Source organism: Epinephelus moara, chromosome 16 (genome assembly GCF_006386435.1).
Source record: "Epinephelus moara isolate mb chromosome 16, YSFRI_EMoa_1.0, whole genome shotgun sequence".
Taxonomy (NCBI): Eukaryota; Metazoa; Chordata; class Actinopteri; order Perciformes; family Serranidae; genus Epinephelus; species Epinephelus moara.
The window spans coordinates 15,815,348-15,831,384 of record NC_065521.1 but is presented as its reverse complement, the minus strand read 5'-3'; the positions used below and the strand labels follow the sequence as shown (position 1 = coordinate 15,831,384).

Here is a 16,037-nt window from a genome sequence, read left to right as displayed (position 1 = left end):
ATTAGGGACTGCTCCGTATTTATGAGAGGAGAGGAGGTGGTGCAAAATGGGGGTAGCATTTAAAATCATTTTTCAGCACTGGAAAGGGAGTTCGTTTTTTTTTTTTTTTTGGCTCAGGGGAGGGACAATCTACTTTAAAGTGTTGTATTTTATATTTATTTTAAATACCCTGGCATGTTATCTTTAAGAAATCGCAAAAATTACACCATTTATCACAGCCAGAAACTGTCAAAACAGAAATTGTCACGTGTTCACATTTCCAACGGTTCTTGAACACACCGTGTGGGCTTCCATGTAATCATATCTAATCTTAAAGTTGTGACATTTCATCAAAATCACGTTCATTCTGTGTCTCATTAAAAATGTCACAAAGGAGAAACCGTGCTTACTATCCAAATTCTACAAAAAACACGTAGGGGTTGTCTGATTTTAGATTAATAATCTTAGTGAGTGTTTTACAGCTCCACAAGATGGCGCCCTATCCTCCGTCCGGTAGTATACAACTATTGAGCCGAAGAAGAAGAAGGAGATAGCATGGAGAACAGGGAAGTACCGGTAAATTACAATGAGTCAGACAGCTGAGCCGGTCGCGTAGCAAGTTTCAGTTGAGATATTTCAAACTAATATTTGTCGTCGGTGTCACACTAATGGCGGAGCTCGGTGAGAACAGCTGCCGAGAAGCTGAAGAACATGACGGGACAAACAGCAGGAATGTCCCCGAGCCTGTGTGGGGGACAGGTGACCCCACCGTGACAGTCCCTCGGGAGCTGTGGTCCTCAAATCATCACCCGAGGAAAAAGTTAGTCCTGCATGTCGACCTCAACAACACCATACTGGTGTCGGACACCGTGATGGCTCTGGGGACAGAAGCTGCCCTGGAGTATTTCCTTTCTACTGTCACCTGGGGGAAGATGAGCAAACACGGTAAACTGGAAACTGGCTTCATTGTATTTTTACGTATCACACAAGTATGCGAGGAATTTCTGTTTGCTCAGTCAGCGAAGTTATTGTACCTGTGGTGCCGAATTCCATTAAAGAATATGGCAAAAAAAGCCCTCCTCCTCTTTTCCCCTATCCTGAACACACAGCTAAGGAACGACAAAAATGTAACTGAGGATATTGAAATGAAAAGCGTCATTGGAATCACACATATGCCGAATGGCAGGTCATCAATAATATAAATTCGAACAGGTCTAACGTCGTATTTTATGGCGTGTTTGTTATGCTTATGTGGAAGTGAAAATTAAATTAAGGAAGTGAGGTTTGGTAGAATACATCAAGACTAGCAGTGCCAGACCTAGCAGATTTGGTGCCTTAGGCAAGTTTTTCCTGGCGCCCCCCACCACCCCAAACTATCTGTTATCTTCTTCTAGCCTATTATTTTTTATCTTTTCTATACATTGTATTTATTACTAAGAATAACACAAGCCAATGAGAAAACAATACAGATAAAAAACTAAGTGGCTAATCAGGAGGACCAGGACCGGTCTGACGTTTGGGCTGTGAGGGCCGGTGTTTTTTTTTTTTTTTTTTTCCCTTTTATAGATTATTTTTATTGGCTTTTTTGCCTGTATTGACAGGACAGAAGGTGAAATGGGGAGACAGAGAGAGAGTGGGGACTGACATGCAGCAAAGGGCCGCGAGCCGGACTCGAACCCGCAGTCGCTGCAGCGAGGCAGCACCTCTGTACATGGGGCGCCGGCACTATCCACTACGCTACCGACACCCCAAGTTATTTTTTTTTCATTGGGCCGGTGTTCAGTCATGGCACTGGGTATTTATTTATTTATTTTTGCAGATGCACCCTGACGTGTGTGCGCATGTGGGGTGTGCAGAGGTAGCGTCTTTTGCGTGCACAAACCCATTACTGTCAATGTAGACACGCATGCGCGCTCACAACCCGAAGGGATGCCGTAGCGGCGTGCATTCAGTGTGACGCGCTTGTTTTTTCGTCCGGCGCTCCAAGGACCTGCTTCTCCCTCCAGTGTTGTGTCAGAACACGGTTTCCCCTCAGGCTGTGACTCTTCTACTGTTTCCCACGGCGCTCTGCCCCGTTTGAAAGGCGAAGGAAATCCCACGGCGCTCTGCCCCGTTTGAAAGGCGAAGGAAACCTGTATGTGGAAAGACGGCGCCTCCGAGATGTAGAATGTGTATTATAGAAGAGAAACACACATTTCAGGACCGCTGACCTGTATCATCTGAACAGACATGTCCTGTGATTTTCAGCCTCCTTTCATATTTAATAGAGGGGGGACAATACCTGACAGTAATATTCTCAGCTGTCAAGATGCCCCCCACCAATGTCGGAGCTGTGCACTCATGTTGAAATAAATCTACATTGTGAAGCAACCCTTACTTGCACTGAATTGGAAATATTTTAGAAAAATACACTGAATTACAAGGCTTTAGAGAACAGTGCGCTATTGTAGACTTAACATGTAAGATTATAATAGGTTGTGATCTAAAGTGGCCCGTCCTGAGGCATGAAACTCCAGGGCTGAAAATGAGTCCCACTCTGGCCCTGAACAATACAGTAATGTTATTTAATTTTTGCCTTTTCATTTTCTCAGCACTCAAGTGCTCTACCCCTCCACTTCAATCCACCATTTCCCTTGAGTTAAATTTTTATGAATGTAGAAAGGAATAAAGAAAAATATCTAATGTAATAAGAATATTTTTTTGGCACCCTAGGCAGCTGCCTATGTTCCCTATAGGAAAATTTGCCACCGTAGACTAGCCATTCATAGGAGTTGATCTGTTTGTTGGAGTATATTCAAAAAAACAAATTCTTCCAAAATCCCTATGTGTATAGTTCCTAATTAATTGAAGTGATAATACCTCCTTAGAGTTGTGAAAAATGGCTTGTGTACAGCTGCCCAAAAGTGATCAGAGACTATGTAGATATTGGATTATGAATGTCATGGACTACCTATACATATCCTTGCTACTACTTCATTTTTATTTTATAGCAAGATGTATTAAATTCCAATAAGAGCTTCAGAGCACCCTTGGGTCTTGCCTCAGGTCTTGCCAAGATGCCGCACTAGCCTCCTGCACTTACTCTTTGATCTTTATGTGTCTACATTTGTAACCATTCACAAAACCTTGCTCTCCTCACCTCTACACAGGAAAGTGGGAATGGCTGAGTGACTCGGCCTCCCTGCTCCCACCGTGCGCTGACGCTGTTACTTACCACTCTTATTTTGGACGGACACCAGGTTTCACCTCAGGTGCAGGGCGACGTTTCCGTGGGATTCTGGATGAGCATCTGGATCTGCTCCGTTGGCCCGAGGGTACCAAGGCAAGCATGAACGGATAAGGAGGCCAGGTGTAAAGTGTCTGTATAAAGTTAGACAAGCAGTCACATAAATCTTAAGTTTTGCAAGCTATCACTCTCTTTCTAATTACGATTAATTTTTGGATTCAAATATTTTATTGACTCAAGAAGAAAGACCTTTATTACATGGTATACATACAGACAGTGCAGTACAAATGATGAAACAGTGGCATCTGGCTGGAATAAGATGCAACATAAATTACTTTAACAGACGTATACCAGTTCTTTCCAGTTCTTTAAGAAGGCACTTTTTTTTCCTTTGAGACAAGTTAAACCAGTCATATGGTATCTGCTAAACCCACACAATCCATAGTGGTGACGCATATACATCAGAGGCATACATGCTCAGCAAACAGCCATACATTATGTAGCTGTGTTTAGTTTGAGTTTCTAACAGCCTCCATCAGAAGTCAATAATTCTCTGAACTGCATCACATAAGGTGTATTTTGACAGCTTAAATCTTAAATCATCATGTATATTTTAACTTCTGCAGTATACTTGTGGAGTTTAAGGTGTAGCTTTTAGACACCTAGCTTGTAGCAGGTATTTTTCTTTCACAAAATTTAAAAAAACATAGAATACTTTTTAGCTTTTTTTTTTTTTTTTTTTTTTTTTTTTTTTTACAGTTGTTCAGACCTGTTCAGTCACGCAGATCAGATCCCATGGTGCCAGGTCATGCTTGTGAATCAGTCTTGTGGCTCTGCCTATAGACGTTAAAGTTACTGTGTGAAAATAAAAATTATTTCCTGACCAATGTGTTTTTTTTGCAGCCTATATAGCATTACTGACTGCTCCCTGACTGTGTTCCCTACAGGGAGACAGAGAGCTGTCTGTAAAAGGAGAGGGTGGAAAACTGTACCACTGGATCCTCCCCTCCTTCTTCCAGCTGCTCAAAGACCTGGCACAGGAAGGAAGAGAGTTTGCCATCATATTTCGTTCGTTTGGAAATGACCTACCTCGTACGCTGAGTGCTGTGGCCAAAGCACTGAATGAAGGGGCTCATCCGCTGTTCCCTGATCTGCCTGATCTCAAGGTGAAGTAGAATCACATTTATTCATCATTAATTCAGTGGTGTACAGTCTTTTATTATTTTAGGTTAAAGGGTCAGTTCACCCAAATTACAACAACATATTGTGGCCTAGCCGATAGTTTGGGGTTTATCACTGGGGTACAGTAATATCTGATTTACTTATATAGTTCAGCTTAATATGATACACAATGTCTGACCTAATACAGACTTAAGTAAGTCAGTGCGTTATAAATAAAATCTATTATTATTATTATTAAACGATATTTGTCTACTTTCTATCACAGGGTTACAAAATGAGTCAAGCTCTTCTGTGTGAAAGTCCACATTTCAAAACAAATCTTTAAACATACCACTGAACCTTATATTTTCTTTTTACTTTATATGTTCATTTACCTGTTTGCATAATTTAGATGAAGCTAACATGCTCTAATGACCATGTCCCTACAAAAAACAACTCACCCTTTGTACTTAACTACAATGCTTAAATCAGAAAAAGATGATTTGCCTAAAAAAAACAGTCTTAAAGTTGGTTTAAAATTATCTTTAAAAGGTCTTAAAAGGCATAAAATTTAAGTGCCTGATACCTGCAGACACTACGGAGATTTAAAAGAATTTGCTGATGTGAACTCTAGCAGGAGACTGTTACATATAATATTCACGTAATATCCTAAAACAAGCGAGAAACTCCTAAAAATAAGGGCTGGTTTTTGGTGTCACGACTTGGCTCTAAAGCCATGACAAAAAAGAGGAAGATGCAGTCTGAAGGAAAGCTAATGAATCATTTATTTACATAAAAAAAATAATTTTAAATGCAGGAATTACAAAAATAAACTAAGGTAACGATGAATTGCGTTAATCAGTAGAATCAGTGGTGAAGGCGTGTGTCTGCATGAGTGCTACGTGTAATGTGGGGTGTTGGAAGTGTGAAAGTAACAAACAATGCTTTGAGGGAAGAGAGCCAGAGTGATGGGGTATTTATAGCCTGAGCATAGCCAGGTGCTCCCAACAAGGTCAATCACTCACATTGGTAATTCGCAAATCATTTAAGTCGCCCAGTAAGACCTCCTCACAATCAGTAATGCACTCTAGGTAAAATGCCTTGTTGCACAGGTGTTTTGTAAATTAGAATGATCATGAACTTTTAATTTATACTGAAATGGCGAAGGATTCAGTCGGCTCACCAACAAATCAAAACAGTCCAGTAACACTGGAGATGATAGTTTGCTACGTGGACACAGATAAATACAGTTTGCAGCACTGATGATCTCAATTCTTCAGACCCAGATTTGTTTGACAGTTGATTAAGTGCACATTAAATTCCTGCCAACTGCAATAATTACGTTAATAAAGGTGATTTAATATGATGCCAGATACAATGTACTTAACAAGAGTGGTGTTTGTCTGCCACTCAAGCACAGGAGTTATTCCGGTTTTGACTTCATCCTCCTGGTGCAATACACAACCTGTGTGATGACAGGAGGGCTCTTCTACTTACGATACTCAAATGATCTTTAATATAGCCTACAGTTTGTGTACATAGGCTTAAGATAATGATGACTCTTAAGTGCCAATGGTGTGATTGTGAATGGTTGAGTAAAGCCTGCAGGGTTGGACAACCTGCCTCTCATAAACACATTTTACCAAGGCCATGTAGAGGATAAATTTTAAAGCAGAGCCTCACATCCATACAAAGCAGCAGAACAGAAGGCAGCTTCAAACCCTTGCCTTTTCGCACTAAATGGGGCCTTAAAATTCGAGTTATCAGTCTGTTTTAAATGTTTGCTTATTCTCAATATGTAGTGAAAATTAGGTCAGGACACTTTCATCAAGAGTGAACATAACACCAAGATAGTTGTATCTATCTGTAGGGTAAATGTGTGTGTGAGTGTGTGTTAATTTTTCTTAGGTGTGGGTGTCTGCAAAGACCTGCCCTTTAACATAAACCCACATCCCAACACACTTGCACACACAGGGGTTTGTACCTTGCTTGTTAGGCTGCTGGAGTGGAACACATTGATTTTGAGAGGAGAGTGGAATGGACAGATGATGAGGTGGAAGAGATGTCAGAAAGTGAACCTGTCAGGCACGGTAAGCTGTCTGGAAGAAAGCACAGTGGAAATCTTAATCAAACAGTCTCCTGTCACATGCTATTCATATATTGCTTCGGACAGACCGAGCAGGGGGGAAATCAATCACAACACACAATGGGGTTGTTCACTTTCTGAACTTCAGTTTGTTTTCCTGCCTCAGTGACTTACTGAGTGCAGCAGCAGCCGAAATATCATTGTTGTCAAGTCTTGGAGATGGGTGCAGTGGGAAAACACGCCTAATTAAAGCCGTATGCTAAATCTTGGGGTCACTGGTTTTCACCATTTAAGCTTAGATATCACTGACTTTATGCTAATGTCCTAATATCTGTATAAACTGGGATTAGTGTCCATGTACTACAGCTGCTTCACATTAAAAGCACTCCGGTGCCACACCACTTAAATAACACTTTCCATTGCACTAAATTTTGCCGTTTTGGATTTTTATGCAAATGTCCAATATTATGGTTTCTATTCTACATGACAGCACTTTGAAAACATATCACTATAAAACAGAACATTTAATTCCTCTATGTGTATGATAAAACAGACTCAGTGTGAGGCGATGGATGTGTACTGCTGGAATAAGCCTCATTTTTTTCTTACCTGCCAAATTCAATAAAGACAAAGACATGGCAGTAAGCCATGTACATAATGTTACTTAAAAAGGTGGCTGGCCTTCTGTTCTACAGCAACATAGTGTATGCTAGTGTGGATCTCTACTATCATTTGTCTACTTAGGACAGAAGCGTAATGTTGATGTTATAGGTGAAATTTTTACAAGCTGGATGACCTCCAAAAACATACTGTGTGCCTTAAAGGACAAACAAGATTTGGAGTCTATTTGGTGGTCTGACTCAAAGCTGGTGACGCTCTGTGACGTTGTGTTCAGGCACAGTGCTGCCCTGAGCTAAATGCTAATGTTGGTATGCTAACATACCCACATTGACAATATGGTTTAGCAGGTAGGCTAATGTTTACTGTGTTCATCGTCGTAGTTTAATGTATTAGCATGCTTACATTTGCAAATTAGCATTAAACTTAGCTGTCGTTACTAGGAATGTCATGAGTTTGCAGATATTTTATTATTAAGTACTGGATTAAAAAATACTTTGATCTCTTGATCTGTTGTGATCTTGAATACTTCACCCCTAAAATGATCACCTGCATAGCATTTACTCACCCTGTGTTACAGTGAATTTGGTTAGAAAACTTTGTTATTCTCGCATGCCTCCATGATGGTGAACGAAGATTCCAAAACCCAAGAAAATTCTTGATGAATTGAGGTCATAGGGGTCCACACCAGCAAAACTATATCAAAGAATCTGTTTACAGGTTCTCACACAACCAGTGTAGTATAATCAAAGTCTCATTTATCCAGTTGTGTGCTCAGTACTTCCCAAACATGCATTTCACTGAAACGTTACTGTCTAAAACACTTCCACATAAACAGTCGCACACATGGACGAGTAACCTGCCCTGTTCATGCGGATGTTTTATAAATCGTAACGTTTTTGGGAAAATGAGTTTTTGGGAAGTACTAAGCATATGACTGGAAAAAATGAGACTGCATGAGTTGTGTGAGAGTTTATAAACACATGTTTTGATATAGTTTTGTTGTTGTTAAAGGTGGATCCCTATGACCTCAATTCATCAAGAATTTTCTTAAGTTTTGGATTCTTCGTTCACCGTGAAGGTATGCAAGAAAAATAAAGTATTAGGAGTGAATAATTGAAATCCAAATGATCATTTGGGAGGTGAAGTATTTCTTTAAGGGATCACGAAAATGATTACAGTTGATCCTGTGAGTGACATGAATATATGTACAGACCAAATGTCATGGCAGTCCATCCAGGAGTTGTTGAGACATTTCAGTCTGCACCAATGTAGGGCTGGGCAATATGGAGAAAATGAAATATCACAATATTTGTGACCGATATCGATATTGCAGCAATATTGTAGAAACCTATTTGTGCATTCACAAAATATTTACACAGTGATATTTTTAATAAATACTCACCAGTAATGTGGATAAAATGACTAAATGACCAAAGGCAAATAATTTAATGGCACTAAACTGAGAAAAGTACGTCACTTTACTGTAATGCAGCCTTTAAAACCAAGACAGTATCTAATCTCATATCAAGTTATCGATATATTATCGATATGTTGCCCAGCCCTACTCCAAAGTTGTAGACTGACCGACAAACCAACTGACATTTCCATCCCTTGAGCCACAACACTAGCATGGCTAAAACCTTGTTTTTAGTTATAAATAATTGATTTAACTGAGTGCGCTATTTTAGAATAGTTGATACATCTAGTTCTGGAATTGTGCATTCAGTTGAAGGAGGCATCTTATTAAATTAAAACTACACGCCAGAGGGCTTTTTTTTCAAAACTCTGCTATAACACAATCAAGTCCAGAATAATATATCAATTACATGCAGTTTGATGAGTTTATGGCCATCTGTAAGTGTTCACACTATTTATTATAAAACTACAGAGTGGTAGAGTTGTTTTTTATGTATCTGGCACAGACTTTTTAATGTCTTAGAAAGTTAATTGCTGATATCACAATTAATTTAGGTCAAGTCTGCCAGAGAACATGTATTAATAACAAGGCAATTTCACAGAAGTTTGTTGTGGTTTTATGCTTACCACAGAGTTCAGAGCGGTTCGCCCTCTTTGTTTCTCTCTGACTCCGACTCTTCTTGTTGCTCTCGGCTCAGATAAATGTGAATATGACTCCCGGCAAGATCCGCTGCAGCAAGAAGGGAATTGTCCTGAGCCGAGCCGAGGACCGCATGTCGACTCGTGATGGAGAAAGGGGCCTGTACCAGTACTTCAGCTCAGTGCAGGGCCTGGTGGGCTTTCAGGACCAATTTGACTGGTATGAATAGCGCTTATCAAGCCACCATTAACGTGGGTTTTGTCCCCTCATACAGCCTTTTACAAAACCTTCCTGTGCTGGTTTGTCATTCAGGTGGGCCAGTAATACCTACTCCATCCGTGGGGGGAAGCCATTATGGGTCGACCCATTTGACCCACATGTTCAGCACATCTTCATAGACGACAACATAAGACAGGATGACGAGCACACCATAGTCCATCCCAAGGTACTGCCACTTCTTTCACACTGGGACATAATGCCATAATGCCCTAATGGCAACCATGAGGATTGTAACTACACTCACAGAATTTTATCACATCTTAAATTGGCTGATATTTTGAACAAATAATGAGTGCCATTATCGTTTTCCCAATTTTCTTTCCACTTTGGAAATGATTCAGCTTTTTGATTAGATCCAGGATCTGAGATATGGGTGTTGGAGAGTTTATTATGTTAACATGCTTTTGTCGCACTGCTCTGTCATTTTCTTTTATGTCATGAGAACAAAATCTCAGCACTTTATGTAATCTTTGAGTCAATGGTCTTGACCTGCAGCTCTAAGAAATTTTATAGAGATTTATGTACATTAAATTAGGCCTTGTTCAGAGTGCTTGCCCAAATCCGTTTTTTTAGCAAAATTGATTGATTTTAGAAAGTCTGGACAGCAAAATACACATGATGCTACTTTTCAAATCAGATCCACACCACAAGTGGAGGTGGTTTACAATGGGATACCAACCAGATTTCCACAGATGTGTTTAAGTCTGGTCATTCTGGCTGCTCAAATTGTGTTTCAAAGTGTCATTTGAATGAAAATTTCAAATCCAGAGTGTTGGACATGCTGAGCAGAATCCATGCTGCTACTTGCAGAGCACTATGGGATGAGAGAACATGGAAAACAACAGTCTGTGGACAGATGCCTACGAGGAGTTCTGCACCTGTGACTCGTCAGTGTGATTGTTTGGAGGGCAAAATGATGGGCCTTTATTTCTCCTGCTTTCGCACTGGAAAGCCTTGTCATCAGCGTAGCTACGTAGTTACTGACGCCTATGTCGTTACCACAGCAACCCATGCAGATAGATTGGTGATGTCTGTTTAAACAAATCAGATTTGACCACTTGCACATAACAATGCAGACAGTTTGTCTGTCAGATCTAAGCTCCGTGTTTTGACTGCAGTCTGAATGTAGCCTTAGACCTGAGTTGCTGATATGATGTTTTTTTCACCTGCAGTTGTCACATACAGCTGTTTTTTTTTTTGTTTTTTTTTTAAATAAATCACATCTGTTGGTGGATGTAATTAGGCAGTAAGAGCACACTGTCTCCCACTCAGGACGAGCAGCACAGATAAAAGCTCAAATAGCCATAGATGCTGATCACTCGGTAGAAACAGATAAGTTTACTCCCTTAGTATCACACTAGCACTGTGTATAATGAGATAGAATCGCAGCTTGGCCTGTAATAAGTACATGTACATGCCAGGGGTGTCTGATCTCACACCCTCTCTCTTGGCTGTAGTAATTATGCATTCAATGTTTTTTCTTTGGAAAATGTTAACAGTCCTACTTTTTGATAATACTGTTAGCATGGTGTTCTTAAGTGAACTCTTATATCTCCTGCAGTAGTAATTTTTAGTAGTAGACATTGTGTGTCATAGTAGGAAAAGCATGTGTTATTTATAACTTTAACAATAGCTCTGTTCCATTCAAGTGTTGCAATAAGTAAGACAGTGTGACAGGGAGCCAGCATGCACAAGGCTGTGTCCCTGAAACTGAAGCAGCTAAATGGAATTCAGCCATTCATAGAGTTATTTACAGCTGTGCCTTTCCTACTGTGACTGACAAGTGTCAGCACTTGATAGACATTTAGGGTGTACATAAATGTAGTCCTTTTTTACAACACTCCACTGGAGTTTGCCCTTAACAATTACACCTACTTTTAGCTTCCTTATATAACACTTCTAAGTATTATTTTTTGCTAATAATTTAACTTATGTTAATCATCCTGTCAGTAAGATGTCCATGCATATTATAGATATATAATGTGTATTATGAGGTTTTTTAGGACAGGTATTTATGCAGCAATTTCTCAATAAATAAATGCTTTGACAGATGTGTTTGTGAGACAGTAGCTGGTTCAGAAATTAACCTGATTTCCCCTCTCTTTTCTCTGTGTGCACATATGCATCTGTGCCTCTCAGGTTTTCTTGGACCCAGGTGGCACTGAGACTCGTACAGCCTGCACCTCCGAGCTCTATGACATCACACTAGTCCAGACCGACCTCCTCCAAGCTATTTCTCAGCCAGACTACTTCACACGGCGTGTGCACATCTGCCTGGAAAACTATGAGAGTAATCTCCAGCAGGGGGCAGGCTAGAACACAGTTCAACTGAATGTCTGTCTGTGACAACCTCCAGTTTAGGGTTCCATTAACCCAGACACAGTAGACTGTAGGTAGGGCTATTAAACAGGAAGACTGATGGCTTATTGAAGGACCAGAGATCATCAAAACACAGACGCAGCTTAGGAAGGATCACAGTTACATTCTGAAGATGGCAGCTAGATAAGTAGGATTTGAATTTGTTTCAAACTGTTCAAGTACCGTGCTGACTTTATGTACTCCAGGTGAGCAGTAGAAAGGATGTGAGCTTATACAAAGGGTACTTGGCACATAGATTGTATTGTCTGCTGTCTCAAGGTGAACCGCCACAAAAAGAGTTTCTGACTTGATTAAGCGTTGAAGTGGCCAGGCCAGACTTTTTGATTACATCAAAGGTTCGATGACTAATCACACCATGGGATAATTGGCTTAACTCTCTGAAATTTGTGTCAGACAGCATAATTGGGGTCAGATATGGTGAAAAGCCCTTTTTGAGTGTTGCGTTAGTTGTCTGGCGAGTAGAATCCACCAGGGTTTTGCTTCAGCTCTTCATTTGTCATCCTCAGGGTGTGACACTTTCATGTAGCTTCTTCCTTAGATTGTTTTAACTTCCATTGTTGGCCATCGTCTGTATTGTTTACGTCCACTCAGAACTGAAAGGTAATACTTGAATATGTCCAGATGACTGATAAGGAATCGGATTACTGAGTATGACTTTGTTACTAAAGGGTAAAACCTCAAAGCACAATATAAACACATTATGAAGGCATTGCACAAGAAAATGACTTCAACTACTGTCTTATTTGACTGTATTGCTGGTAGGAATCACAAAGGACGAAATGTTTGATCAATAACAACACATATCGTTTTCTGATATGATCAGGTAAAACCAAACTATATCCATGATTCATTCGTAACCGCAGTTTCAACAAGTCCTCCAACCCATATGACCACATAAGTTGTATGTTGCTACCCTCTAATACGACCATTAGGAGAGTTTCTTAAATTAGCACCCCTATTGGTGGGTGACAGAATTGCTTGTATACGATTATTAATGGTCGTTTTAAAGACATGATCGACATTGTGAAACAGTAGCAGGTGCACCAGAACTACGTGGTTATGTTTAGATGTTTGTCACTTATGTAACGTTAAGAACAACATACTGTACATCACGGACGACATCATGTACGACATACGTCAAGTACGACATACACCACAGACAACATACATCATGTATGACATACGTCATGTACGACAGGCTATGTTAAGCTGTTAAAATACCTCAATGTTGACTTTTGGTTTCACGGGGGACATGAACATGGTCTCTTGGATAAAAGTCCTGTGTATGTTTGACCCTCCCACCCTGAGCAGACTTTTTCGCTCAGCTTTGTCGCCTGTTTTCCTTTTTTGCTCCTGTCATAATTATTCCGGCTACTAGACATTGCCGCCTACCAGTAGAGATAAATATGGGTCATAATTGCTGCTTTAAAAACAACCTGTGTGGTCATATTTTGGAAGAGGACAGTCACCACAGTTTATATCGTGTATATATAGAGTTTAAAGTAATATCTGAGACGTATCATTAGGTTGAACATGGGTTTGGGATGTGTTTTTATTATTTGAAAGCACTCTTGTGAGACATTGAATAAGTTGAATTTGTGTGGAAGCTGTGGTATTTTTTGCTTTTAAGGGTTTTAGGATTGATTTATTTATTGTTGAGCTTTCTGGGAGATTTTTATTTCCCATACTTTCCTCAGGTCAACATTTTGAGAGACGGCTGAATGCAAACAGTATCGTGATCTAAAAAAACAAACAAAAAACACTCAAATGCAAGTTAATGAGAACAGTGGAGTGATGGTACTAGTACTGTACTTTTTTCAGTATATATCGAGCACTGATTTCCTTAAAAAAAATAACATCAAAGTGAATATAGTGACAAGAAAAATGCAAAGACAAAGCTGGGATGGAAAGCTTTGTTAGTGGTGGTAACATTTCCACGTTTTATTATTGCTCTGGCTCAGTTTTAGTGTGCAAAACACAAAATGTTTGACTCACAAAATGGAAACATCTATATGACATTAGATAATTCATCACACAGCAGGTTTATCAGAGCAAAGCTAATAGGTGGTGGGATGACTGAGCATGTGATCAAGTGTTTTGTGCTTCCTATGTGAGGACAATATTTTGTGGCAAAGAAAATGAGAAAAAAAAGCAGTGCAAGTTTTGCACACTGAAACTCTTCCAAAGCAGTTCTAAAATATTTTAACACTGTGCATTGAAGTCTCATCCACGTAACATGATTATCATGAATTCTGATGCTGCCATGCATTTGAATGCACATCACATCAACAACTTGGAAACTGTAATTTATTTATTTTTCTGATGGTAAATATTTCCATTCGGTGTTAAATAAACCAGTATGTGTTTTATTAAACTGTCTGGTGTTTTCCATAATGACAACTTCCTGTAAGCACACAGCATTGGGTGATTGTTAGTGCCTTAGAGATACAGTTAGTAAAGTTATATTGATTTGGCCTTCTCTGCTCTGACACCATGAAGAATGTAAGAATATGATCAATAGGAGAAAACGGTGAAGGAGCCAATACGTGGCTGTATTACAGATTTTCAGACACAGCTCATGTATAAATCATCGATAGGTCATTGATTAATACGTGTGTGTGTGTGTGTGTGTGTGTGTGTGTGTGTGTGTGTGTGTGTGTGTGTGTGTGTGTGTGTGTGTGACCAGGTCAGGTCCACTGGGGATTAATTAAGGCAAGTTCATAGTGTGGTAAGTACATGCATTTGTATGCTTTGGTATGTTAAAACGGACATTAGAAATGTCTGTAATACTTCTCCTCCTACTACTCCAGCACAAACGCCTTTATCAGCACTCCTTCAGCTACCTGGAGTTACTTCAAGGGGAAATAATGAGTGGAAGCAGAGGACCAAATGATAAGGGAAATGCTCGTGAGATAAAATTTTTCCTCTCTCGGTAGTTTGGCATGGGATTAAAAATGCAAAACTTGGCCTGACAGAAGTGTTTGAAGTGAGGTTTTAATGGATAACTGTGCTCGTACTCTCCTAAAGCATTTGTTTAATTGACTGCTTCATTATGGCAGAGGTCAGACACATTAGTGCCTGTCCCGGGCTAATTGTGATTGACGATAGTGGCGCTGCTGGCAATTGACTAAACATTTGATGATTTACTTAAAAAGCAGATGGCACAACAGTGACTGGAATGGGAACTGGAAGATAGAACAGCTTTTTTGAGGAACTGTAGCATAGATGTATACGTTTTATAGATACATCTATTTCTGTAGTGTATTCTCATCTGCTCTTGTTAGGTCCAGTTATGTTCTACTGAGCTCTGATCTATCAGTCATCGAAGCAATGTCATACACAAGGTCGTGCTGGTGTATTCAGAATCAACACAGCTGTGATTTGGTCGTAGATGAACATGTGTTTGCTTCCGGATTCATTACCCTCGACATTAAAAACAAGTCAGAGTTGTACGTGCGCTGCCTTCACAACGTCACTATTCCTTTGGAATGGTGCCTTGTATAGTGACATCATTGCCACCAGATTGCATTTGAGGCTGCAGTCTATTTTTACAACACTGACACTGTTCACATTGATGAATGTCCCCCTGGTCAACAATGGCTGTTGCCTTGATATCCTGCAATCTGATGGCATTGTTGGCAATCGTCATGTCCACCATAGCAGCCTCCTGCTCAGTTTAAGTTCTGATCCTGCCACCAGGGTACGCCAGTGTGTTGGGTTTGTGAAAGTAGTACAAAAGGTCACTGTAAATACACAGTAATAAGAATTCTACTGAATGTGTTGAAAACCAGTTTCGATATTGTAGAAACTTAAAGCCATAGTTGGTAATAGTGTTCAGAAACACTTCTTGTTATACTGGGTGAAATGGTCCTTCCATCCTGAGAGTAGTCAATACATAATGTGTTCAGAAAAAGGAATAAAAAAAATCCAACCTCTATGGCAGCTGCAGGCCTGTAAAAACTCTGACCAATCCCTGCCATTCGGTGCGAATGGAAAGAACCAATCAGATGCCTTCATGTCTTGTATTGCCTGAAGCCTGATTTATGGTCCTGCGTTAAATCAACGACGTTGCTACATCGTAGGGTACGTGGCTACGCAGAAGGCTCGCCGTAGCCCCCGGCGTAGCCTGACGTGCACCTCCCCAAAAATGTAACTACACGTCGAGGCGACACAGACCCAGCGCAGACCGAGAGGGCTGTGATTGGTTTGCTTGGTAGCAATGCATTTCCGGTTCCGTATTTCCAGATTGC

The 16,037-nt window shown here is 40.1% G+C and overlaps 2 protein-coding genes across 2 annotated transcripts in view; one reads left to right on the top strand and one right to left on the bottom strand.

The window, feature by feature from the left end:
- Positions 1 to 16,037, bottom strand: part of cdk11b (cyclin-dependent kinase 11B) — a 91,730-nt gene that overhangs the window by 15,720 nt on the left and 59,973 nt on the right. The gene's annotated exons all lie outside the window — the stretch shown is intronic.
- Positions 504 to 14,161, top strand: si:dkey-32e6.3 (uncharacterized). Its single transcript, XM_050066027.1, has 6 exons — positions 504 to 924; positions 3,129 to 3,301; positions 4,153 to 4,371; positions 9,188 to 9,348; positions 9,442 to 9,574; positions 11,548 to 14,161. The coding sequence occupies exons 1-6, from the start codon at positions 648 to 650 to the stop codon at positions 11,722 to 11,724; spliced, it is 1,140 nt and encodes a 379-aa protein (XP_049921984.1). The 5' UTR covers positions 504 to 647; the 3' UTR covers positions 11,725 to 14,161.

What these genes read in the sequence shown, in the direction of transcription:
- si:dkey-32e6.3 (XM_050066027.1), top strand. Translation starts at nt 648, where the DNA reads ATGGCGGAGCTCGGTGAGAACAGCTGCCGAGAAGCTGAAGAACATGAC. An exon ending in GGGGAAGATGAGCAAACACG is followed by an intron (nt 925 to 3,128) that starts GTAAACTGGAAA and finishes ACCTCTACACAG; the next exon opens with GAAAGTGGGAATGGCTGAGT. An exon ending in TTTCAGGACCAATTTGACTG is followed by an intron (nt 9,349 to 9,441) that starts GTATGAATAGCG and finishes TTTGTCATTCAG; the next exon opens with GTGGGCCAGTAATACCTACT.